This window comes from Pecten maximus, chromosome 14 (assembly GCF_902652985.1).
Source record: "Pecten maximus chromosome 14, xPecMax1.1, whole genome shotgun sequence".
In the NCBI taxonomy this organism is placed as follows: Eukaryota; Metazoa; Mollusca; class Bivalvia; order Pectinida; family Pectinidae; genus Pecten; species Pecten maximus.
The window spans coordinates 3,382,808-3,409,953 of record NC_047028.1 but is presented as its reverse complement, the minus strand read 5'-3'; the positions used below and the strand labels follow the sequence as shown (position 1 = coordinate 3,409,953).

Below are 27,146 nucleotides of genomic sequence, written 5' to 3'. Positions count from 1 at the left end.
GAACATAGATCATGTTAATAGGTACTCAGAGTATGTGGAAAGGTACACAGAGCAAGTGAAAAGCCAGAAAAGGAATGATTTTTTCCCCTTTCGGAGTGCCGGCCTTCGTTGTTCTCATGGCTTTCTCACGGTATTGTATTTTCCATGGCTTAGTATTTCTCATCTCACGACTTTGTTGTTCTCACGACTTTGTTGTTCTCACAGCTTTATGTTTCTCACGACCTTGTTGTTCTCACAGCTTTATGTTTCTCACGACTTTGTTGTTCTCACGGCTTTATGTTTCTCACGGCTTTGTTGTTCTCACGACTTTGTTGTTCTCACGGCTTTGTTGTTCTCGCGGCTTTATGTTTCTCACGGCTTTATGTTTCTCACGGCTTTATGTTTCTCACGGCTTTGTTGTTCTCACGACTTTGTTGTTCTCACGGCTTTGTTGTTCTCACGGCTTTATGTTTCTCACGGCTTTGTTGTTCTCACAGCTTTATGTTTCTCACGACTTTGTTGTTCTCACAGCTTTATGTTTCTCACGACTTTGTTGTTCTCACGGCTTTATGTTTCTCACGACTTTGTTGTTCTCACGGCTTTATGTTTCTCACGACCTTGTTGTTCTCACGACCTTGTTGTTCTCACGACCTTGTTGTTCTCACGACTTTGTTGTTCTCACAGCTTTATGTTTCTCACGACCTTGTTCTCACGGCTTTATGTTTCTCACGACTTTGTTGTTCTCACGGCTTTATGTTTCTCACGGCTTTGTTGTTCTCACAGCTTTATGTTTCTCACGACCTTGTTGTTCTCAGTTCTCACGGCTTTTGTTCTCACGACTTGTTGTTCTCACGGCTTTATGTTTCTCACGACTTTGTTGTTCTCACGGCTTTATGTTTCTCACGACTTTGTTGTTCTCACGGCTTTATGTTTCTCACGACTTTGTTGTTCTCACGGCTTTATGTTTCTCACGACTTTGTTGTTCTCACGGCTTTGTTGTTCTCACGACTTTGTTGTTCTCACAGCTTTATGTTTCTCACGGCTTTGTTGTTCTCACGACCTTGTTGTTCTCACGGCTTTATGTTTCTCACGACCTTTGTTGTTCTCACGGCTTTATGTTTCTCACGACTTTGTTGTTCTCACGGCTTTGTTGTTCTCACGACCTTGTTGTTCTCACGGCTTTGTTGTTCTCACGACCTTGTTGTTCTCACAGCTTTATGTTTCTCACGACCTTGTTGTTCTCACGACTTTATGTTTCTCACGACCTTGTTGTTCTCACGACTTTGTTGTTCTCACGGCTTTATGTTTCTCACGACTTTGTTGTTCTCACGACCTTGTTGTTCTCACGGCTTTGTTGTTCTCACGACCTTTGTTGTTCTCACGACTTTGTTGTTCTCACGACTTGTTGTTCTCACGACTTTGTTGTTCTCACGACTTTGTTGTTTCTCACGGCTTTGTTGTTCTCACGACCTTGTTGTTCTCACGGCTATGTTGTTCTCACGACCTTGTTGTTCTCACGGCTTTGTTGTTCTCACGACTTTGTTGTTCTCACGGTTTTGTAGTTCTCACGACTTTGTAGTTCTCACGACTTTGTTGTTCTCACGACTTTGTATTTCTCACGACTTTGTAGTTCTCACGGTTTTGTAGTTCTAACGTTTTTGTTGTATTCACGGCTTTGATCATGGCATTGAGTGCTCGCCTAAATGACAAAGGTTTTAGGCTTTGTTTCCTGGATTCTACCATGCTATCTGTATTAGGACGATGGAATGGTGGCCAACTATATATAGTTGGAGATCAATATAACTTAAAGTTAGCTCAACATTCATCATTTGGTTATCTAGCCAGTTGGACATTCACATTCCGAATGTTCGTATGTCGATCTAGGTCGATATTCAAATTTTGAATGTTCGAATGTTGAATGACGTACAATTTCTGTCGAACTGACTCAATATCTAAACTCTGAATGTCGTATGTCGAATGTTGGCGAACTTCATAGAGCCGTTAAACATTTTGTGTTCGACCGTTACCACAAAACAAGGTATACGTGTGGTGGGTCCCTAAAAACAGACTCCATGTATAAACACATTTCAATATAGAGTGACAAAAAAACCAAACGAACTGACCTGCAGTTGACTTTTGTTTTGTACAATGACTCATTAGTAATGCTACAGGATTAAGTGTTGATATATAACGGAAACGTCGAAAGTGAGTAGAGGTACAACGGTCCATGATTCAATCAATTCTGTGGGATACGAATTAGTTAAAATGTATGAACGATTGGAAGTCGGACGATAACGGGTAACAACATTGTACTGACGGAGAATTAAGGTTTCGTTGATGAAGACAGTGGCAAAATATTGTGGTCGACATCTTGATCTAATTTGGAAATGATGTATTTCCGTATGCGATATGAAGTCATGCGTGTCCGATACTTGATGATACGTCTAGTGGTTCCACTGTATTGAGATTGTGACGATATCCCGGATTTGACCTAGATTTGTATGACGTCATTGAAGCAGAAGACGTTTGCTCTTACCATCGTCGGAGACCCACGATTGACTGCACTACGCTACGCTACATTGAAGCGTGTGTAGCGTAGCGTAGTGCAATCAACCGTGGCTATATCCGACGATGACGTCTCCGGACACATGTTTGTATTATGCGTACATACCTGTCCTGTCGCCATGGAAGTCTGGGCTTGTTTTTTAATTTGAAATTATGGTGTCGTTATCATGACGGAATATCGCAATACCATCAAAAGCAAGATTTGGGGCTTTCTATTGAACAGAAAATAAAAGAAGACTTTTCTGGTACATGTAGGTAACAATCCTTGCAAGAGAAAGTTCTCATAACAAGCAAACGAAATCAATGTTTTAAGAACTCTTTGGATTTAATCGAAATCTACATACAGCCTCACTGTGCGACTGAAACTCCAGAATGAGCTTGATGAGTCACTTTCTAGTTTAGGGTTCCCTAGGTCGTCAGGGAATCGTTCATGTTTTAGAATTTTCAGAATTCTTTGGATTACTGCTGCTGAAACCGAGAGGACTATGTTTCGACTCTGTCCGCCTTGTATGTACATAACGCCAAAGATCGTCAGCGCCCTAGCGGCTTCATTTGAGGGATTTTGATAAAACTTCACACATTGCTAAAGGATCATTATATCTTGGACACAATGTCATTTACTTTTTTTAGCGGGAGGCACGCTTGGCTTTATTGCTTTGTAGCCAGTTTCTTTACTGAACGCCAACGTGACGCTGGTTGTACGACATAAGCTCCCCATCCAGCTCCTCCCTCAACTTCAACGAGGTGAGATTCATTAAGAGGATTGCTAACTCGAATGTTTTAGTTATCATCGGTAAACACTTGTTGCGATTTAAGAAATCTTCCGTTTCCTCGATTGAAGCCGCCCGTCACGCCCCAGTATCAATATTTATTTTGTTCTTTCCCGATGGATGCTTCTGACCAAAATCCATTCAGTCGTTCGTGAGTATAGTATCAACGTTTAGGCATTACCATTCAGTACCTATGGAAGTAGGACCAGTCATTATTTATGCATTTTTTTTTTTACACTTCTGATCAAATTGGATCCAAGCCATTCCGTGGCTCAAATGGATCACCTCGACTTCCATATTGGTCTATGTTGTCCCGGGGAATAAGAGTCACTATTTATCAATGTGTATTGCCCTTCCCACCATGCCATACAAATATCCTGATTCTAGGCATTTTAGTTAATACAAAGAGGTCGACTAATGTTTAAGCAAATTGACTCCTGTGACCTTGAAAAAGGGGTCAAGATCACTCGTTTTCACACACTTTGTTTCATTCCATCCAAAGATTCTACCAGCCAAATATCATTACTTCAGCTCTTTTGGTTTTTGAAATTTAAAAAAAAAATGTTTTTGACCTTGTAACCATGAATAGGGGTCAAGGTCATTTCTGTTTGAGAACTGTGTCAGGTTCTGTTCCAGGAACCTAAAAGCCAAATATCATGATTCTTGGTCGTTTAGTTTTTGTGAAGAAGTGGCTAAAAGGAAAAAGTTGATGACAGATGGACGATGGACACTGCCCCACAGCCTGCCTCACCTTCCAGCCAGGTAAACTGTTTGTTAATCAGTTCCAGCCAGGTAAACTGTTTGTTAATCAGTTCCAGCCAGGTAAACTGTTTGTTAATCAGTTCCAGCCAGGTAAACTGTTTGTTAATCAGTTCCAGCCAGGTAAACTGTTTGTTAATCAGTTCCAGCCAGGTAAACTGTTTGTTAATCAGTAACACACAGCAATAACCGTTTATTGTATAAAATGGGTTTTAAATGAAATGTCTCTCTTTTTTCGTATATGCTAGGTTAGTTGAAAAAGCAGATCAAAACAAAATATATTCTGAAGGTTTTATTAGATTAAGTGATTGATAAAATATGTCACCTGACTAGTGTTAATAAATTATGATTGTCTAAAAATAGTCTGACAAGTAATAGCTATTTATCACAGTGATTTACCCAGTACATACATCAGATAAAAGGTATATTTTGTACTCGTAGCATGTCACACAGCCAGTTTATCTATTAGACAATGATTCAATATGTCATATAATATTAATCAACAGTTAAAAATATCAAAATATCATAGTTTCAAAATGCAATTAATCAAAATGTCATTGTCTCTTGATGTTATTAATCAAAATGTCATATGGAAAAAATCATGGATGATGACATAAAGATGAAATATTTAATGAACCCTTCATGGAATTAATGATTGAAAATGCAGCAGAAATCCCAGGTAATACTGATCCCTAATATCCACCATTAAACACACCCACAATGGGATTAATGATACAAAACTTTATGACATCATTGATGATTCCATTGTCAAATATTATTGGGAGCCCAATGTATAGAGATATATCACATAAATGATTGTGCCCATCCTCTACCCAAATATAACACTGATACAGATTCCCATGCCTTGTAGAAGAAATGTTGTTTTATCTTATTTTGAGTATTTTTGCACTGATGCTATCTACAACAGAAATTGGGTAGCTGGCAAAACCGATGTGGATGATCTTGCCCAGTGTGCCGATTCCGCTCGACGTTGCTTATCTTTGATACATGGATACAGTATAGACACGACACTCAATTCAACAGATGCTGCTATTGGAATATACAGGTGAAACACCCATATCCATGAACTGTCACTTTCTCTCAAATGTATAAGAATGTTTGTAACAGCACCTTGTACGTAGTAACAATCTGTATCAGATTTCAACTCTGCAAGCAATACAATCTCATTTTATTAAGTCCTGGACTCTTCTACTTTTACCATATATGGTCATGTCATAACACTTCTACTTTTACCATATATGGTCATGTCATAACACATAAGGCCCATGGCATACTTGTTGAATAAATTCCAGATAACACAGACATGAGCAAAGGATTCTCATTCTAACTGGCACCACATATCAAAACTAATGCCACTAAACACTTTCATTTTGCAAGCATTAATGGTAAATTCATTTTTTGAAAATTCTAAGGCAAAAATGTTGAAAATATCCCATTTCTTTCTAAAAGAATAAAAAAGATAACATATAAACTGTCAGTTTGAAAAAAAAATGAAGGCGTTCTCAAATTATCAAGTATTAAGTTTCAGGATAAAATCTAGATAAGCTATCATATAGATAAATAAGGAATTTAATCACAGAGACAGATGTTTTCTAATAGACAATACACATCAAAAATATATCATTACACGATATTATATAATGTGTATAAACAATATATCATCACAAAATATTATATAATGTATATAAACAATATATCATTACACAATATTATATGTGTATAAACAATATATCACATAATATTATATCAAACAATATATCATCACTCAATATTATATAATGTATATAAACAATATATTATTACACAATATTATATAATGTACATAAACAATATATATCATTACACAATATTATATAATGTATATAAACAATATATATCATTACACAATATTATATAATGTATATAAACAATATATCATCACACAATATTATATAATGTATATAAACATCACACAATATTATATAATATATATAAACAATATATCATTACACAATATTATATAATGTATATAAACATCACACAATATTATATAATATATATATAAACAATATATCATCACACAATATTATATAATGTATATAAACAATATATATCATTACACAATATTATATAATGTATATAAACATCACACAATATTATATAATATATATAAACAATATATCATTACACAATATTATATAATGTATATAGACAATATATATCACACAATATTATATAATCTATATAAACAATCAGTGTAAAATTCTCACTGATAATAGTTCTTCAATCAGCACATATTTAACATTAAGTTGTATTTATCTTTATAACTGTTATGATACATCATATATTAATTTTTTAACAAAAATCTGAAGAGATACTTCTGCAGATATTAACTGAGAGTAACAAGGTTGAAATACATATACCATATTTTTGTTGTCAAAATATCACAATTTTACATAAAAGCCTATCACTATCACATAAAAAATTAATGAAAATGGCTCCCCTCCCTGACTGACTTGAGACGTAAAAAAAAATTAATATTTAACTAGTCTTTATTAGAATATATTCAATATTATCTCCCTACGTAACTAGAATTAGCATTACATTCAGAAATAAACATGCCAGCAAGTCATATATATGTAGATTTAAACTTAATAACACAACAAACAGTAAATGTACATTTTCCAATTAAGTACCTGCACTACTGTCCTTTGGCACTTTACCAATACTGCCAAATGTTAACACATTTTGCAGAATAAATACACTAGACTAATTTAAAATAGATATATTTAAGTAAAAATTAGACAACACATTGGTCTATTGATCAGGTTGATATTTACCCATATCAGGTCTATGAATTTCTTGGATTTTACAGCTTAAAAAAAATGATAATTTTACATGCTCCAAAATCGCTAAAAAGGGCAAAAAAACCCCAAAAACTGTTAAAGCAAAAGTTATCTATAATCAGCGGTTTTCATTACATCATACCAAAATTCAAAATTTTGATGTTTAATTGGGCAGACTCCATCATAAAATACAAAGAAATCTCAAAAAATCGAGACTGTCTCCACTTCCCAAGGTAATTCTCAACCTGTTTATGCCTGGACCAACAAAAACTGAAGTGAGCTGCTAAGAATGAACTGTCAACAGAATTAAACTATAACAAAATAAATACATGTACATTATGAAGTCTTCAATTATGGAATCGTGAATTAAATTTTTTAACAATAAATCAAATCTCATTCTGTTTCAATCAAACCAACAACCATAACCTTAATATATTCAAAAATAATTTTATTTACATTTCTATTTCATATTTAGTTGTTTAAAAAAAATTTGCAATCCTTAAAAACAAATTGAACAGGATTAACATTTACCAATATCAATACCTACACCTGCAGATAACATTTACCCATATCAATACCTACACCTGCAGATAACATTTACCCATATCAATACCTACACCTGCAGATAACATTTACCCATATCAATACCTACACCTGCAGATAACACTAACATTCTATAGTTAGTACAGACAGTGGAACACCTTTTACATTGAGTCTTTATCATGTCATATTTATATTTACCTACATTCAATGCAGGTAAATATATGAATTTTTCATATAGATTACATCTACCTGTCGTGTTTGCTGGTTTTCGTTGAGGAAATTGAGAACTGGGTTTAATGATACCCAAGTCCTGTCCTCATGTAGAAAAGTATATCAAAAGTAAATGTACAGTGAACACTTTTTGTCTGGAGACATTTTAATTTAAATTAAACTTGCATAGGTGTTACTAGTTACACATAATATATATGTTTGTATAGATACAATGACTATAAATACACCATTGTACATACATGTTCTACTCTATTACTTGAAATGTTTGTGTGCACTTTCTTTATTTGTGGTTTGGAGCTTTTATTTTATTTCGTTGGTACAAACTTTCGTTGCTAGCCCATGCCACAATAATATAACAATAATACATACAACAATATCCCTTGTATTTATATGCATAGTTTCATAACAACCACGAAAATGACGAAAAAGTTTACACACAAATATTTCATGTTATACAGTATACCAAACCGTTCTCCCGAATCAGCACACTGCCGAGATCTTTAATATTTGTTTGTAGGTCTCACTGTGAGCACAAGGAAGAGTTTATAGATTTAATGGGAACAGCATCCAGAAACAAAGAACACTTTGTAGAGTATAATAGCTATAATTCCCAGTAAGACCATACCGAAGAGGTTCATCAGGTCGGTGATGGGGACCTTCTTCACTGCGTCGGTGGCTCCTCTCCAGGAGTTAGGACCTTGTAGTCGCCACTGGTACGCTCCACAGCTACCCCACAACAAGCTGAAAGACCGTATTATGTACTGTTTTATAAAAACTGAAGACGCTTTCTCCTCTGAAACACCTGGTCCTATTATCCTTTTACTTTTAAGGGTCTCTGTGTAAATCTAGATTTTGTTAATAGTTTGCTTCTTTTTAATATACAAATTAGACAAAACAGGAAACTTACGATCAACATGCAGGTGTATTTTGGGACCAGCTTTTATGTCAAACTAATAGGAGCCTACTAAACGAGAACGGTACTAACAGCTGGACAAGAAAATAGTAACTTGTAACCAAACTAACACTACTAAACAAGAGCTGTACTAACAGCTTCGACAAGAAAATAGTAACTTGGAAAATTAAGGGCTGCAAATTGAAGACAGTTGTTTTATCTAGATGACTATAGATATGAAGATACAATACATATATACGTAATTAGGAATGTAGGAATGTAATATGATTGTATAAAATATGAATGAAAGATAAACAGAGTTTGCAATCCTTCCTTTCATTGAGGACATTTATTATTGTACAGGAGATTGAACCCAGGGCCTCTTACCCGGGCAATCTTTACATTTGGAAATGATGTACATGTATATATATCTTCGATATGTATACAGCGTACACATATTTGAAGTATCTGAGAAAATAAATTAACTTAACTGAAAAAAAATTGTTTGCCTCTTTTATTTTCTTGATAAATTCATCACTTTGGAGTTACAATAACAGTTTTATTTGCATTTCAGTATTCCCTTTTTTTTCTATGGCTGATAAGGTTTGGATGGTTAAATCATGAGAATGTAGGCTAAAATAATGATTAGATAATTAAGATATTATCATGATTATTTCTATCAAAATACAAAATAAACATACTGAATAGCTATAGGCCTTCATCTACACAACACTTTTATTGTGGCAAAACCCCACCTGATTTTCTTGATAATATACATGTAAATGCAGGCATATATTAGCTTGAGAGTGAAACAATAAATATTATTTTATAACTTTTTGGGTAAGTGCTCATTATAAATAGGCTATACAAAATTAAAATCACAATCAAAGCCAATGTATAAATCATGATCCAGATTTATCAAATGGATATTCTGACCTGAAGAAACTATCTCTTACTTCCAGAAAAGTTGTGGATTTCTGATGAAAGATGGTTTTGCACCAATAAATCCAGCAATTTCATCATTGTAGATGACTGGGTCCTTCTGTAGTGTGTGTCTCGGTGAATGGTAGTACCGACTAGATACTGTCTCCTGTCAACACAGACACAGATAACAGGCATCAGACTACGTTCTTAAGGTACAGATACAAATTATGGTTACAGTACATTGTATACCTTGACAGACTTGTTCATGACATTCCCATATTCAACCAATTAGTAAAGTTTGGTAAAAACCTATTTTAAAATTGAAGCTGTTACGGTTTTGAAAATATATTCTATAACTAACATTAGTGACCTTGACCTTGACATAACCATCCTGAAACATGAAGTCGTGCAAGTTTTTTCATAATTGAAGTAGACTAGAGCACTGACAATGATATTCTATGAATAGTAACGGTGACCTTGACCTTGACATAACTACCCTGAAACATGAACTCGTGGTAGTTCTTCTCATAATTAGTCAGTTTTACAATGTTTTATTCAATATTCCCATTTTTTATAATTCTCATTATTGAAGTAGGTTACAGCAATGAATTGCAATGACAAAGATATTCTATAAATAGTAACAGTGACATGGAGACTGAATGAACATATATATACTATACATAGGTATCAATATTATTATGGAGCATTATTTTCCTTCCAGACTCCATTTATTGTGTATTCAGTCACTACAACAAGAAATAGGGTTGATTGTGTGAGCTTAATGAGGTTTTTTATTCAATTTTTGAAAAATTTAATGATTGATATTTTCTAGGATTTTATTTTCATTAATTTTGTTTAAAGTAAAAGCATCTGTCTACTATTGACAAATATTGTATAAACGTATCAGATATTTTCTAAGAAAAACAGTGTAACACCAATATTAACTGTAGACTGGACCATCACTTACCATTTCTGACTTCATGCTGTTGAACATATCAGATTTGGACGGTAGTTTGACAGTTCCTTTACAAACCTCAGCAAACCAGCGTGCTTGTGTCTCGGACATGGACAGAACACCTCCAGAGGCTGGTTGAACAAACCCAACAAAGGCCAGACTTGGGCCAATGTCTGGGTTGAACACACTCTTGTAGAGCTGGTAAAACAATGTAAGTACGTGTACATGATCATACATATAGAAAGGATAAAGGCAATCTGATTAAAATAAAGATCATCATTATACTGTTACTTAAGGGGATGGTTGTCACTAGTGGTATAACTTGACTGACCTCCAATCCAAGCTGAAGGGGATGGTTGTCTCTAGTGGTATAACCCGACAGACTTCTCCAATCCCAGCTGAAGGGGATGGTTGTCACTAGTGGTATAATCCGACAAACCTCCAATCCCAGCTGAAGGGGATGGTTGTCACTAGTGGTATAACCTGACAGACCTCCAATCCCAGCTGAAGGGGATGGTTGTCACTAGTGGTATAACCCGACAGACCTCCAATCCCAGCTGAAGGGGATGGTTGTCACTAGTGGTATAACCCGACAGACCTCCAATCCCAGCTGAAGGGGATGGTTGTCACCAGTGGTATAACCAGACAGACCTCCAATCCCAGCTGAAGGGGATGGTTGTCACTAGTGGTATAACCCGACAGACCTTCAATCCCAGCTGAAGGGGATGGTTGTTACTAGTGGTATAACCCGACAGACCTTCAATCCCAGCTGAAGGGGATGGTTGTTACTAGTGGTATAACTCGACAGACCTCCAATCCCAGCTAAAGGGGATGGTTGTCACTAGTGATATAACTTGACAGACCTCCAATCCCAGCTGAAGGGGATGGTTGTTACTAGTGGTATAACCCGATAGACCTCCAATCCCAGCTGAAGGGGATGGTTGTCACCAGTGGTATAACCTGACAGACCTCCAATCCTAGATGAAGGGGATGGTTGTCACTATTGGTATAACCCGACAGACTTCCAATCCCAGCTGAAGGGGATGGTTGTCACCAGTGGTATAACCCGACAGACCTCCAATCCCAGCTGAAGGGGATGGTCGTCACTAGTGGTATAACCCGACAGACTTCTCCAATCCCAGCTGAAGGGGATGGTTGTCACTAGTGGTATAACCCGACAGACTTCTCCAATCCCAGCTGAAGGGGATGGTTGTCACTAGTCGACAGATCTCCAATCCCAGCTGAAGGGGATGGTTGTCACCAGTGGTATAACCCGACAGACCTCCAATCCTAGTTGAAGAGGATGGTTGTCACCAGTGATATTACTTTTTCTAAGTTTAAATTTTCTGTCTCATTACAATGTTTCGGGGTTAGAAATAACAAATTCTTTACCTTTACAGCATTTGCATCTTTGTCAAGCACCAGGTTCTGAAGGTCATCGCTGAGAAAAGGAAGGTCAACCTTGTACCCTGTACAATAAATGATATGGTCAAACTCGGCATGCTCTCCACTCATAAAGAAAACCTCTTTGTTTTCTATTCTCTACAATAAAAGAAACAAATCAATACACCCATTTCAAATTAAAATCATAATAGGAATTCCAATTGATATTCCAAAGGGACAGATGGACATACTCACATCAAAATAGGATCCTATATGTATACTAATACAATTATACCTGACTTGACCGACCACTGACTTAAACAGCATCCTGTACCATCCAAACACATTCACTGGAACTGTGGCATGTTTCATTGTCATTGCAAAAACTGACTTCACTGACACAATGTAATATCTGACACATTAACCCTGTCCCATACAGTGTCGGTAAAGTCAGGTTTCACTGTATCTGACACATTGACTCGGTCCCATACAGTGTGTCGGTAAAGTCAGGTTTCACTGTATCTGACACATAGACCTGTTCCCACAGTGTGTCTGTAAAGTCAGGTTTCACTGTACCTGACACATTGACTCAGTCCTGTACAGTGTCGGTAAAGTCAGGTTTCACTGTACCCGGCACATTGACTCGGTCCCATACAGTGTGTTGGTAAAGTCAGGTTTCACTGTATCTGACACATAGACCTGTTCCCACAGTGTGTCTGTAAAGTCAGGTTTCACTGTACCTGACACATTAACCTGTTCCCACAGTGTGTCAGTAAAGTCAGGTTTCACTGTATCCGACATATTGACTCTGTCCCACAGTGTGTCAGTAAAGTCAGGTTTCACTGTATCCGACACATTGACTCTGTCCCACAGTGTGTCAGTAAAGTCAGGTTTCACTGTATCCGACACATTGACTCTGTCCCATACAGTGTCATTAAAGTCAGGTTTCTCCGTATCTGACACATTGACTCTGTCCCGTAGAGTGTCATTAAAGTCAGGTTTCTCCGTATCTGACACATTGACTCTGTCCCGTAAAGTGTCATTAAAGTCAGGTTTCACTGTATCTGACACATTGACTCTGTCCCATAAAGTGTCGGTAAAGGTAGGTTTCACTGTATCTGACACATTAACCCTGTCCCATACAGTGTCGGTAAAGTCAGGTTTCACTGTATCTGACACATTGACTCGGTCCCATACAGTGTGTCGGTAAAGTCAGGTTTCACTGTATCTGACACATAGACCTGTTCCCACAGTGTGTCTGTAAAGTCAGGTTTCACTGTACCTGACACATTGACTCAGTCCTGTACAGTGTCGGTAAAGTCAGGTTTCACTGTACCCGGCACATTGACTCGGTCCCATACAGTGTGTCGGTAAAGTCAGGTTTCACTGTATCTGACACATAGACCTGTTCCCACAGTGTGTCTGTAAAGTCAGGTTTCACTGTACCTGACACATTAACCTGTTCCCACAGTGTGTCAGTAAAGTCAGGTTTCACTGTATCCGACACATTGACTCTGTCCCACAGTGTGTCAGTAAAGTCAGGTTTCACTGTATCCGACACATTGACTCTGTCCCATACAGTGTCATTAAAGTCAGGTTTCTCCGTATCTGACACATTGACTCTGTCCCGTAGAGTGTCATTAAAGTCAGGTTTCTCCGTATCTGACACATTGACTCTGTCCCGTAAAGTGTCATTAAAGTCAGGTTTCACTGTATCTGACACATTGACTCTGTCCCATAAAGTGTCGGTAAAGGTAGGTTTCACTGTATCTGACACATTGACTCTGTCCCGTACAGTGTCGGTAATGTCAGGTAACACTGTACCTGTATATAAACCATTGGGATATCTTTAGGGACTCCACATATGGACAATCTCTCACCTGTATATTGGAGACAATCTCTAACCTGTATATTGAGGACAATCTCTCACCTGTATATAGGGGACAATCTCTCACCTGTATATTTGGGACAATCTCTCACCTGTATATAGGGGACAATCTCTCACCTGTATATTGTGGACAATCTCTGACCTGTATATTGGGGACAATCTCTCACCTGTATATTGTGGACAATCTCTCACCTTTATATTTGGGACAATATCTCACCTGTATATTGGGGACAACCTTGACCTCTTGTCGTTGTATGTGATGTATTAATGTAGGACTGACTGTTGGCTGTGTCTGGAGAGCGTGCATCTTTGGATTTAAATTCCACCTGTCATATAACCATACAGGACTTATCAGAGAGAATGTTTTAATTGTGTTAGCCTCCAGTACAACGGGTCAGACAAGGTCAGATATATATTACAATTTAAAGCTTGATATGTAGCTAGCTATCTACGGATGAATTACTACTTATGCCAATATCAACAATGCATTACAAATGATTCAAATCCCCTCCCAACTGTACCTGCCAAACATACTTACTTCCAGCTCTTAGACTTATATTAAATCTGACCAATACTTAAAGATTGATCAAAATCTGTTTAATAACGAAGTGACTCGAGGGATGACAAAAGATTTGAAAAAGATATGAAACATGAACTTTTCAAGGTATTTTTCACTTAATCAATATAATAAATTTGATCAATACCATTTAAAACTTGAAGTTGCTAGAGCAATGACAAAAAGTGACCATACAAATAACTGGTATGTACAATTGTAATACGTCCCCTTCCTGACTATATTACAGACCTTTATCCTTTCTTTTGTTGATGAAGCAAAGCTATTTTTGTCATTCCTAACTGAGCACTGGTATCACAAGTTGGGTAGCAATATACGATTCGTATCGCAATACAGGAGTCTCGATGCGATACATATCACAATATATTAGAACCTAATGACCTATCAGATATCTGTTTATCCATTGTACAGTAGTCATGTTTTGTTTGTGGTATATCCGGAATATTTGAGTCTTTGTCTACATTTGTTACAAAAAACATATGATTTGTTCGTTTCCCACAAAGAGTTCTTGAATTTAGATAATTTGAATGTGAAAGAACTCCAAGAGGTAGCTTTATAAGCCACTGGAACGGAGCTAACATTGGTCAAGGGAGATAACTACAAATGTTCAAGTATCGCTATACAAATCAAGGATAGACGATGCATCAGTGAATCGTTAAACCACTAGTTTCTAGGCAACATTAAACTATTATCTAATCAAACTATAGGTACCAACATACCATAACATATGAAATATGATGTACCTACACATACAAAAATATATTCTTAAAATAATGAAAGTAATTAAGAAACCTTTTAGGATTTCCAGAAATCAGTTTGATGACTGTCTCTAAGATGTAAGTGGCAAGTTTCCATGGCAACCTGAGGAACACTCTACATGCATAAAGATCTGCTGGATAGCCCAACACGTAGTTCGAAAAAACCCATGCTCCTGATCTGGAACTGATGTAGACAGATTTACACCTGGAAAATAACAAAATAAAATAGAACTGAACTGATGTACACAACTTTACACCTGGAAAATAACACAATAAAACATAGTGTTTCCCTGAACACCTCAGTCAACCGACCAGTACAGTCAATAGGAATTATATGTATCTCATACTAGGATTAGTAAATTTCACTTTGTTATCACAATTATTTGTTTAATGTTGAATATTCATCTTGTACATTGTACTCATGTTTGCTTTTCACTTCAAAACATTTTTGCGGTTGGGGGTATTTTCAAATCAAATCACACTTTTTAGTCTGAGCAGAAATGAAACAGTTTTAAGAGTAGATAAGCATGTTCTTAGAGTATAGGGATTGATCATTCATCTAACCTATCAAATCTCATTTAAAATCTCTCTAAAATCTGTATATTATTGGGAATCAACCTCCTGAGACATACGGTATCACACCGTAACAACAATTGTGCCACCTGTAAACATGACTAGACACACCTGTAAACATGACTAGACACACCTGTAAACATGACTAGACACACCTGTTAACATGACAAGACACACCTGTAAACATGTCTAGACACACCTGTTAACATGACTAGACATACCTGTTTATATGACTAGACACACCTGTAAACATGACTAGACACACTTGTAAACATGACTAGACACCTGTAAACATGACTAGACACACCTGTAAACATGACTAGACACACCTGTTAACATGACTAGACACACCTGTTTATATGACTAGACACACCTGTTTATATGACTAGACACACCTGTAAACATGACAAGACACACCTGTAAACATGATTAGACACACCTGTTTATATGACTAGACACACCTGTAAACATGTCTAGACACACCTGTTAACATGACTAGACATACCTGTTTATATGACTAGACACACCTGTAAACATGACTAGACACACCTGTAAACATGACTAAACACATCTGTAAACATGACTAGACACACCTGTAAACATGACTAGACACACCTGTAAACATGACTAGACACACCTGTTAACATGACCAGACACACCTGTTTATATGAATAGACACACCTGTTTATATGACTAGACACACCTGTTTATATGACTAGACACACCTGTAAACATGACTAGACACACCTGTTTATATGACTAGACATACATGTAAACATAACTAGACACACCTGTTTATATGACTAGACACAACTGTAAACATAACTAGACACACCTGTTTATATGACTAGACATACATGTAAACATGACTAGACACACCTGTTTATATGACTAGACACACCTGTAAATATGACTAGACACACCTGTAAACATGACTAGACACACCTGTTTATATGACTGGACACACCTGTAAATATGACTAGACATACCTGTTAACATGTCTAGGCACACCTGTAAATATGACTAGACACACCTGTTTATATGACTAGACACACCTGTTTATATGACGAGACACACCTGTAAACATGACAAGACACACCTGTAAACATGATTAGACACACCTGTTTATATGACTAGACACACCTGTAAACATGTCCAGACACATCTGTTAACATGACTAGACATACCTGTTTATATGACTAGACACACCTGTAAACATGACTAGACACATCTGTAAACATGACTAAACACATCTGTAAACATGACTAGACACACCTGTAAACCTGACTAGACACACCTGTTAACATGACTAGACACACCTGTTTATATGAATAGACACACCTGTTTATATGACTAGACACACCTGTTTATATGACTAGACACACCTGTTTATATGACTAGACACACCTGTAAACATAACTAGACACACCTGTTTATATGACTAGACACAACTGTAAACATAACTAGACACACCTGTTTATATGACTAGACACACCTGTAAACATAACTAGACACACCTGTTTATATGACTAGACATACATGTAAACATGACTAGACACACCTGTAAACATGACTAGACACACCTGTTTATATGACTAGACACACCTGTAAATATGACTAGACACACCTGTAAACATAACTAGACACACCTGTTTATATGACTAGACACACCTGTAAATATGACTAGACACACCTGTAAACATGACTAGACACACCTGTTTATATGACTGGACACACCTGTAAATATGACTAGACACACCTGTTTATATGAATAGACACACCTGTAAATATGACTAGACACACCTGTTTATATGACTAGACACACCTGTAAACATGACTAGACACACCTGTAAACATGATTAGACACAACTGTAAATATGACTAGACACACTTGTAAACATGACTAGACACACCTGTAAACATAACTAGACACACCTGTTTATATGACTAGACACACCTGTAAACATGACTAGACACACCTGTAAACATGACTAGACACACCTGTAAACATGACTAAACACACCTGTTAACATGACTAGACACACCTGTAAACATGACTAAACACACCTGTTAATATGACTAAACACACCTGTTAATATGACTAGACACACCTGTAAACATAACTAGACACACCTGTAAACATGACTAAACACACCTGTTAACATGACTAGATATATAATACTAGACATACCTGTAAACATAACTAGACACACCTGTAAACATAACTAGACACACCTGTAAACATGACTAAACACACCTGTAAACATGACTAGACACACCTGTAAACATGACTAGACACACCTGTAAACATGACTAGACACACCTGTTAACATGACTAGACACACCTGTAAACATGACTAAACACACCTGTTAATATGACTAAACACACCTGTTAATATGACTAGATACACCTGTAAACATGACTAGACACACCTGTAAACATGACTAGACACACCTGTAAACATGACTAAACACACCTGTAAACATGACTTGACATATATAATACATTGTACTAGACATACCTGCCTACAGAGGCACAGTTCACAGCCGCATCTACAGCACTGTTCCCGATACCGACCACCAACACCCGCTTCCCTACCATACCATTGGATAGTGCATCATTGAAGTCTACAGAGTGGATGGCTTCCCCTGGAATTAAAATTAAATATAGGACCAATTATAGAAATACCTGCTACGGAACTAACTAAGAAATGAAGGAAAGGAAAGCAATATTCAAAACATTTTGTGAGGGTTCTTAAATTATCAGACATATTCTCTAAGATGTTCATCATAGAATATGTCTATGAGCTGAATAATATAAACCATGTATTGATATAAAAGTAAGATATACATGTCAGTCTGTTACTCTCTATGGCTATATTTACATGTATTAGTCTCTATGGCTATATTTACATGTATTAGTCTCTATGGCTACATGTATTACTCTCTATGGCTATATTTACATTATTAGTCTCTATGGCTATATTTACATGTATTACTCTCTATGGCTACATGTATTAGTCTCTATGGCTACATGTATTAGTCTCTATGGCTATATTTACATGTATTAGTCTCTATGGCTACATGTATTAGTCTCTATGGCTATATTTACATGTATTAGTCTCTATGGCTACATGTATTACTCTCTATGGCTATATTTACATGTATTAGTCTCTATGGCTACATGTATTAGTCTCTATGGCTATATTTACATTATTACTCTCTATAGCTATATTTACATGTATTACTCTCTATGGCTATATTTACATGTATTAGTCTCTATGGCTACATGTATTAGTCTCTATGGCTATATTTACATGTATTAGTCTCTATGGCTACATGTATTAGTCTCTATGGCTATATTTACATGTATTAGTCTCTATGGCTACATGTATTAGTCTCTATGGCTATATTTACATTATTACTCTCTATAGCTATATTTACATGTATTACTCTCTATGGCTATATTTACATGTATTACTCTCTATGGCTATATTTACATGTATTACTCTCTATGGCTATATTTACATTATTAGTCTCTATGGCTATATTTACATGTATTAGTCTCTATGGCTACATGTATTAGTCTCTATGGCTACATGTATTAGTCTCTATGGCTATATTTACATGTATTAGTCTCTATGGCTATATTTACATGTATTAGTCTCTATGGCTATATTTACATGTATTAGTCTCTATGGCTATATTTACATGTATTAGTCTCTATGGCTATATTTATATTATTACTCTCTATGGCTATATTTACATGTATTACTCTCTATGGCTATATTTACATGTATTACTCTCTATGGCTATATTTATATTATTACTCTCTATGGCTATATTTACATGTATTACTCTCTATGGCTATATTTACATGTATTACTCTCTATGGCTATATTTACATGTATTAGTCTCTATGGCTATATTTACATTATTAGTCTCTATGGCTATATTTACATGTATTAGTCTCTATGGCTACATGTATTACTCTCTATGGCTATATTTACATGTATTAGTCTCTATGGCTACATGTATTAGTCTCTATGGCTATATTTACATGTATTACTCTCTATGGTTATATTTATCAGTCTCTATAGTTCATTCAGATTAACGCAGGAAAATCTATTTGAGCTTCTCAGATGATATTTTCTTGCTCCTGCTGATACCTTACAGACACAATCGTAAGTGAAACACACATTTTTCACAGAAATGATACATTTCTATAAATACAAGCAACAGAATTGAAGTAAATGAATAACAATATCAACACTTTAATTTGAAGCCATGTCATTCTTGAACAACAACAAGAGGCCATGGCCAATGGACCTTATCAACTGTCACCTGAGTTTTGATATCTATTTTGGCAGATTTAATTCCCATGACCTTGAATTTGAGGTCAATGCGCCAACACGCTAAAGACCAGACATTCAGTCTCATGGCCTCTTGCTTAATGAGAAGAAGTTGTTTCAAGATTTTAGCATATTTGACCCCTGTGAACTTGAATAAGGGTAAAGGTCATTCATTTCAACAATCATTAAAGCTCTTCATCCAAACATACTAAATGCCTTATACGAGGTCTCTAGGGCTCTTGCTAAGTGAAAAGAAGATATTTAAAGACTTAAGCATATTTGACCCGTGACCTTAAATGTGCATCAAGGTCATCAATTCAAAGACATTTTGTTGCCCACAATCACAACATGCTACAGACCTAATATCAGGTCTCTGAGCCACATGGTTATCAAGAAGAAGTTGTTTGAAGATTTTAACATATTTGACCCATGTGACCTTGAATGAATGTCAAGGTCATCCATTTGAAGACAAGAGGTAGCGTTTCATCCAAGCATGATACAAACCTAATATCAGATCTGTGAGCCTCTTGGTTATCAAGGAGAATTTGTTTAAAGATTTTAGCATATTTAACCCCTGTGGCCTGAAAGAAGGTCAAGGTCATCTATTTGAATAAGCTTGGTAGCCTTCATCCTAGCATGCTACAGACCCAATACCAGGTCCGTCCCTGGGCCTTTTGGTTATTGAGAAGTAAATGTAAGTGTTTACAATGCAAGACGGATGATGACCACATGAGGTCAACTGAGACTTTGTCTCAAGTGACCTAAAAATGTAGTTCCTAATGACCATTAAAATATGACATAAACATTCAATGTTTTTACCATATTGGTGGTAAGTTCACCATATTAATCACCTTTAGCAGTACCAAAGACAAACCTCGTAGAATCCCAAAAAACATAGAGAGGCTACATATTATCTCATTCCTTCATCACATATCCTATATTTGTTTACCATGTCCATCTCGCAACCCAATACCGGACTAACGTATTCCAGCTATGGCTTTTACCTTTAAATGATTCCTGGCCTGGAAACTTGGGAAAGGTAGGTTTAGCATGATGACCAGTTGCTATGGTGAGGAACTTTGAAATGAACACTTCTGGTTTGTTGATAGATTTCACAGTCTTCCCGTCCTTGTCCACTTCCTGGGCAGTTACTCTCCATTCTTCTCCTAATGAGAGAGTTTGAAATAAACATGTGTCAAGATTGACACTTACTGAAGGATTCACACAGAAAGATTTCAGAACTAAACTGAAGCACTTTTCCATTATAGTATTCAGAGAGAAAAACAAAAAAGTAGGATGGAGATTTTATGTTTTTCTAATACAGAATCCTTGATAATTAATAAAGCACAGAATAAAAAAACCAAATCATTGACATTGAATTTTTTAAAAATATTCAATACATGTAGATTACATATCATTAACATACCAGGATTAAAATGTTGTCAATATACCAGGATTACACAGGAAGAATTTTGGTATAATTACTTCCTCTCAAAAGTGAAAACTTTACGATGAAATCAAATGTGTTGGTATATTACCTATCCTCTCAACAGTGAGAACTTTACGATAGAATCGGATGTGTTGGTATATTCCTATCCTCTCGACAGTGAGAACTTTACGATATAATTGGATGTGTTGGTATATTACCCATCCTCTCGACAGTGAGAACTTTACGATAGAATCGGATGTGTTGGTATATTACGTACCCATCCTCTCGACAGTGAGAACTTTACGATAGAATCGGATGTGTTGGTATATTACCCATCCTCTCGACAGTGAGAACTTTACGATAGAATCGGATGTGTTGGTATATTACGTACCCATCCTCTCGACAGTGAGAACTTTACGATATAATTGGATGTGTTGGTATATTACCCATCCTCTCGACAGTGAGAACTTTACGATAGAATCGGATGTGTTGGTATATTACCTATCCTCTCGACAGTGAGAACTTTACGATAGAATCGGATGTGTTGGTAGACATCAAATTTCGTGCAGTAGTCCTGGATGTACTGTGCCATGACAGTATTGTGGGGAAAGTCTTGAGTTTCGTCAGGGAAGGGAAAGTCCGAGAAACAGTAGTTGTACTTTGATACATTTCTGGAAGTAAAGTACAACATTATATATATATAATTACCAGCCTAAATGATTCCCACAACTATCGGCCAATTTGCTGCTGTTTCACTGGAAACAAGTCTCTAACAAAAATGTATTTCAGGTTTGTAGCTTTTTTCTAGAGTATTGAAAAGATGGAATAAGTATTTTCTATATACCAGAATAAAGATTTATGTCTTCAGACTTGAAAATAAAAAGTATCGAAGTCCTACTGACAATAGAATGACTACTATAAGAAGGAAATTCCCCATGGAGGGATTAAATATTTACTCCTCCATAAATATCAGGGTTGCTGTCTTTTAAGTAAATGTATACGCTCTTATAAACTTTAACATCATTTCTCTGGTAATGAAAACTTCCAAATCTTAATTAGATATAAATTTCATATCATTTGAATTTCAAATGAGTGATTGAATTGGTTTAGTTTGGTTTGGTTTATTTTGTTTAACGTCCTATTAACAGCTAAGGTCATTTAAGGACGGCCTCCCGTACGTGCGACATGCATGCGTGTGGTGAGTGCGTATGTGTTTTTTGGGAGGCTGCAGTATGTTCGTGTTAAGTCTCCTTGTGATATGCCGGAACTTTTGCCGATTTATAGTGCTACCTCACTGAAGCATACTGCCAAAGACACCCAGCAGCACACCCCACACAGTCACATTATACTGACAACGGACGAACCAGTCGTCCCACTCCTAATATGCTGAGCGCTAAGCAGGAGTAGCAACTACCATTTTTAAAGACTCTGGTATGTCTCGGCCAGGGAACAGAACCCAAAGCCTTCCTCACAGGGGCGAACGGTCAACTAAAGGCCAAAAGTGAGGCACTGTCAAGGGAGACATTAGGAAGAAGAAAGTCGTTCAGAAAGAAGAGAAAAGATCAGATCCCAAATTTAGTCGCCTCTTACGATCATGCAATGGGGGCAGCAGGTACAATTCTTACGCCCTACCTGCAGGGCAATGATTGAATTGAGAGTCACAAGTAATAACATATACAGTAATATAGTTATTTGTGTGAGAGTAGTGGGATATGTCCCCTGATAATTATGATAATTGATAAACCCGACCTCTGCCTGTTTAGATTGTCTTTTCCTGATATTATTAGTTTTCACTACCTATTCAATCCCCTGCATACCTCTGGGTATCTGGGCGGCTGGCGAAGGACCCATCGATCTACCTTTTGAAGAAACTATGGCTTTGGCTCTATCTTATATATATAACTAATAAAGATTTTACACAGTACTGTGCCACAGATAACTACCTTCTGTAATAGATCTCTGTTTGACATATGAAATCTACATGATTTTCTAGATCTTGTATAAAACTCCAATCAAGCCACAATCTTATAAATAGATTGATGATATTATAATATTAACTACACTAATAGTATTTTGACAAGCTTAGAGAAGAAATGCTGGCCAAAGGCTAACTAATTTAATTACTCTCAAATCCCATATAACACCCAGATCTACAGGAAACATATCCTAGACAGTGGTTGCGTATATGTATGTAAGTACTGGGCGTCTATTAGGTCTAAAATATGGTATCAACATACAAAGATACCATACCAAGGGAGGTAACTTCGCTATTACACAATAAAAAAACATTTAAGCAATCAGAGAACTAAAATACAAACATAAATATTTCCTTTAATCAAGATGAAGAATGAAATTGTTAGCTTTTTCACTAATAATTATATAGAGTACCTGTTAAAATGAAATACAAGCTGTATGGGTATAGTGTGTGTGTCCACATGGGTGTGGTGACAGTATGTAAATATCCTAGTGTCACCTGGCGGTTCAGTCGACCTGATTACGCTGATAAGTATTGTGGCACACCTTTTTAAAGGTATCTATACTTGTGTTCATACATGTACAGATTTCGTGTCAATTGCCTTTTATACAACATCTTATCCGCGGATTAATTAAGGTGTCAAAGGAATTTTCACTTTGTCATTTATTTAGAGGATACTGATCATGATTACTGCTATATTTTATGTTATAGCTCTAGAACATAAAAATATTCAAGATAATCCTCACAATTTCATCTAGTATGTACAAATCTCTATACAATTTTCATTCATAGTGTAGCATCACGCAATTCTAGCTACTGACCAATATATAAAAAAGCAATTTTAACAAATAATGATGTCATTTCACGTTAAGGGTTCCAATGCCTGTAAATTCAAACCAGGCATGTGGCTGGACTGTTTCTGATTTGTATGCAGAAAGTCCTACCCAATGTGTGAATATGAAGCTATTCTAAGGGTTGCAGGGGCGTCCCCCCTCCTAGGTTAGCATCACAAAAAATCAAATGCAAAAGATAGCTCTCATTCTCCTTCAAAATTGTGTTGATTGTCATTGTCTATCTCTGTGAAAATTGATGCAGGATTTTTTCCAGTGACTTTGCAGCCTTTGTTGACATTGACAACTTAAACAAACATACATTTTACAGGGTATTGCTAAAACAATGCATGTCCCCTACCTACCCCCACTAAAAACTGTAAACAGTGACCTTGACCTTAACCCAAAAGCCCTGAAACTCAGGCTTGTCTGAGAAATTATGGTCCTTTATCATTGTGTGAAGTTTAATCAAAATCCCTCAAGGAATGAAGCTGCTAGAGTGCTGACAAAATTTGGCTTTAAATTTAATATATTTTATCATTCCCATGTCTTTTTTAACCAATAAAAATCCCAATAAAACATAAGTCATTTTGAGTTTTTGATGTGCATGCAACTGTCTATTTACATAAAAAAGTGGCAGTCAATTGTTTGTGCCTGCAAACAGGATCAAATTGTTCTTAGTTTCATATATTATACCATTGATTTCTGTAAGAGATTAGAATTCCTCCTGTAAAAATTCTAAATCACACATCTGATGATGGTGGGCTAATGACATGAATATAGGCAAGTCAGATTTGTAACCTTTGAATTATGTCTACCTTCTTCGGCATAGCCGTATAATTTTCTTTTGGCCCCGAATATGACGCGACAGGTGGTATTACTGGTCAAGATGAAGTACATTTTGTATGTGATTGGTCAATGTAGCGGTAGATGCAAAATGCAGATATGCAGTTAAAAACGAAACAAAGTTAAGATTGAATGCAAGCTGAATAAGTGGATGTATCTTTTCAGATGACACATTAATAAAAATATATTCCTGATTCAAATGCTGTCTTATTATCACCAAAAATGATTCAAACTGATATAATTTTGTTATTCGCGCTGAAACGCATTAGTTCGTTGATTTATTTCACCAGCAGTTTTACATTAAAAACACCAAGATTAAACCTATGCCGTTTATCTTTTTTAAAGATATTTCTTGTTATTACCTAATTCCTCTACATTCCTCTGCATAACATTTGATAGATTTTTACATCACATACTATATATGCTTATATACAATGTATCTGTAGTTTGGTGTTAATATTACATACATGTACATCTATATCAGATAAGATAACTCACCTGAGGACAACTTTGTTATGTTAAGGATTTCCTAGATTAACCTAGCTATAATATATATATATATTGATAATTACCTTATGTTATTTATTATAACAGTAGAAAGTCGTGAGGTTTTCATATAAATCTCTAAAAATCATTCAAATAATCCTCACAAATTTATTCATATCAATCTTGAGTATTATGTATATCTGTGCAGTATATTTTTGTGTACTGTAGTATGTACTGTAATACAGAGGGTCATGCTTAATATAACAATATAAAAACTGCCGGCACATCAACAAAATCACTGGATAATAAAGATCAATAAATGCACATCTGTCAGAAATTTAAGCTTTAAAGCTGTCAACCAGACTAAATCAGTAATGTACTACATGATAGGAGATTTCAGTTATAGCTGTCACCCAGACTGTGATGTAGAATGAGAGATTTAATTTAGTCACCCAGATTTTCTCAGTAATGTACACAATTTAGTTATAGGTGGAGCTGTCACTCAGCCTGTGGTGTAGAATGAGAGATTTAGTCACCCAGACTAACTCAGTAATGTACACAATTTAGTTATAGGTGGAGCTGTCACTCAGCCTGTGATGTTGAATGAGAGATGTACATGATCGGATATTTCATTTATAGCTGAGCCTGTAACCCAGAATAAGATGTAAAATGACAGGAGATTATAGTTATAGCTGTCACCCAGACTGTAATGTACACATGTAGAATGAGAGATTTAGTCACCCAGACTTTCTCAGTAATGTACATGATTTAGTTATAGGTAAGAGCTGTCACTCAGACTGTGGTATAGAATGACAGGAGATTTAGCTATAGCTGTCACCCAGACTCTGACTGTGATGTAGAATGAGAGATTTAGTCACCCAGACTATCTCAGTAATGTACATGATTTAGTTATAGGTAAGAGCTGTCACTCAGACAGTGGTGTAGAATGAGAGATTTAGTCACCCAGACTAACTCAGTAATGTACACGATGGAAGATTTTAGTTATGTAGCTGTAACCCAGAATATGATGTTAAATGATAGAAGATTATAGTTATAACTTTCACTCAGATGATTTAAAATGACAAGAAATTAAGTTATATCTACTGTGATGTAGAATGACAGGAAATTTAGTATAGGCTATGTCACCCGGGCCAATGACAGGAGGTTTAGTTATAGCTGTCACCAAAACTGATGTAGAATGGCAAGAGATTTCAGTAATAATTGTCACCCAGACCCTTTTAATGTATCGATGGATGACAATAATTCTGGTTATAAATACGTACATGTGTGTGAACCTCATCACGCCATAATCATTTTCCCTGAAAGTCCATAATCCTCCAACTTCCCCGGTCCTCTCCAACACTATCGGTTCCAGGCCAGATTCGTGCAGACATTTGGCGGCTGCCAGTCCTGAAATACCAGCTCCAATGATGATGACATCTTTGCGGACGGGTGGACTACTACCTACCTCCATTGTAAATGGGAAACGTATACGTGACCAGTTTCTACTCAGGTCAGAAAGCCAGGTTCAAAGTTCCCTCGCCTCATCACTATTACACACGTACACATGTGGCCTTGTTTCCATTTT

The 27,146-nt window shown here is 36.2% G+C and overlaps 1 protein-coding gene across 4 annotated transcripts; it reads right to left on the bottom strand.

The window, feature by feature from the left end:
* Positions 1-6,322: 6,322 nt before the first annotated feature.
* On the bottom strand, positions 6,323-27,142 carry LOC117342354 (dimethylaniline monooxygenase [N-oxide-forming] 5-like). Of its 4 annotated transcripts, none has more exons than XR_004535795.1 (11): positions 26,842-27,142; positions 21,923-22,092; positions 20,997-21,158; positions 18,163-18,289; positions 15,102-15,272; positions 13,953-14,061; positions 11,857-12,006; positions 10,477-10,662; positions 9,542-9,675; positions 7,574-8,434; positions 6,323-7,538 (listed from the first exon to the last, which is right to left on the bottom strand). XR_004535795.1 is itself a non-coding variant. In XM_033904496.1 (10 exons), exons 1-10 carry the CDS (start codon positions 27,030-27,032, stop codon positions 8,245-8,247), a joined length of 1,590 nt encoding a protein of 529 aa, XP_033760387.1. In that variant the 5' UTR covers positions 27,033-27,142; the 3' UTR covers positions 6,324-8,244. The 4 variants fall into 4 exon arrangements, 1 of the variants encoding a protein (XP_033760387.1); XR_004535796.1 differs by having other exon boundaries at positions 6,324-7,462; positions 7,498-8,434; XR_004535797.1 differs by having other exon boundaries at positions 6,324-7,468; positions 7,504-8,434.
* Between the last annotated feature and the right edge of the window lie 4 nt (positions 27,143-27,146).

Excerpts from the sequence above, each read along its gene's own strand:
- LOC117342354 (XM_033904496.1), bottom strand. The coding sequence starts at position 27,032 with ATGGAGGTAGGTAGTAGTCCACCCGTCCGCAAAGATGTCATCATCATT. Across the intron at positions 18,290-20,996 it reads AGGCCAGGAATCATTTAAAG|GGGAAGCCATCCACTCTGTA; the intron begins GTAAAAGCCATA and ends TTTTAATTCCAG. Across the intron at positions 14,062-15,101 it reads ATTTCTGGAAATCCTAAAAG|GTGGAATTTAAATCCAAAGA; the intron begins GTTTCTTAATTA and ends GTTATATGACAG.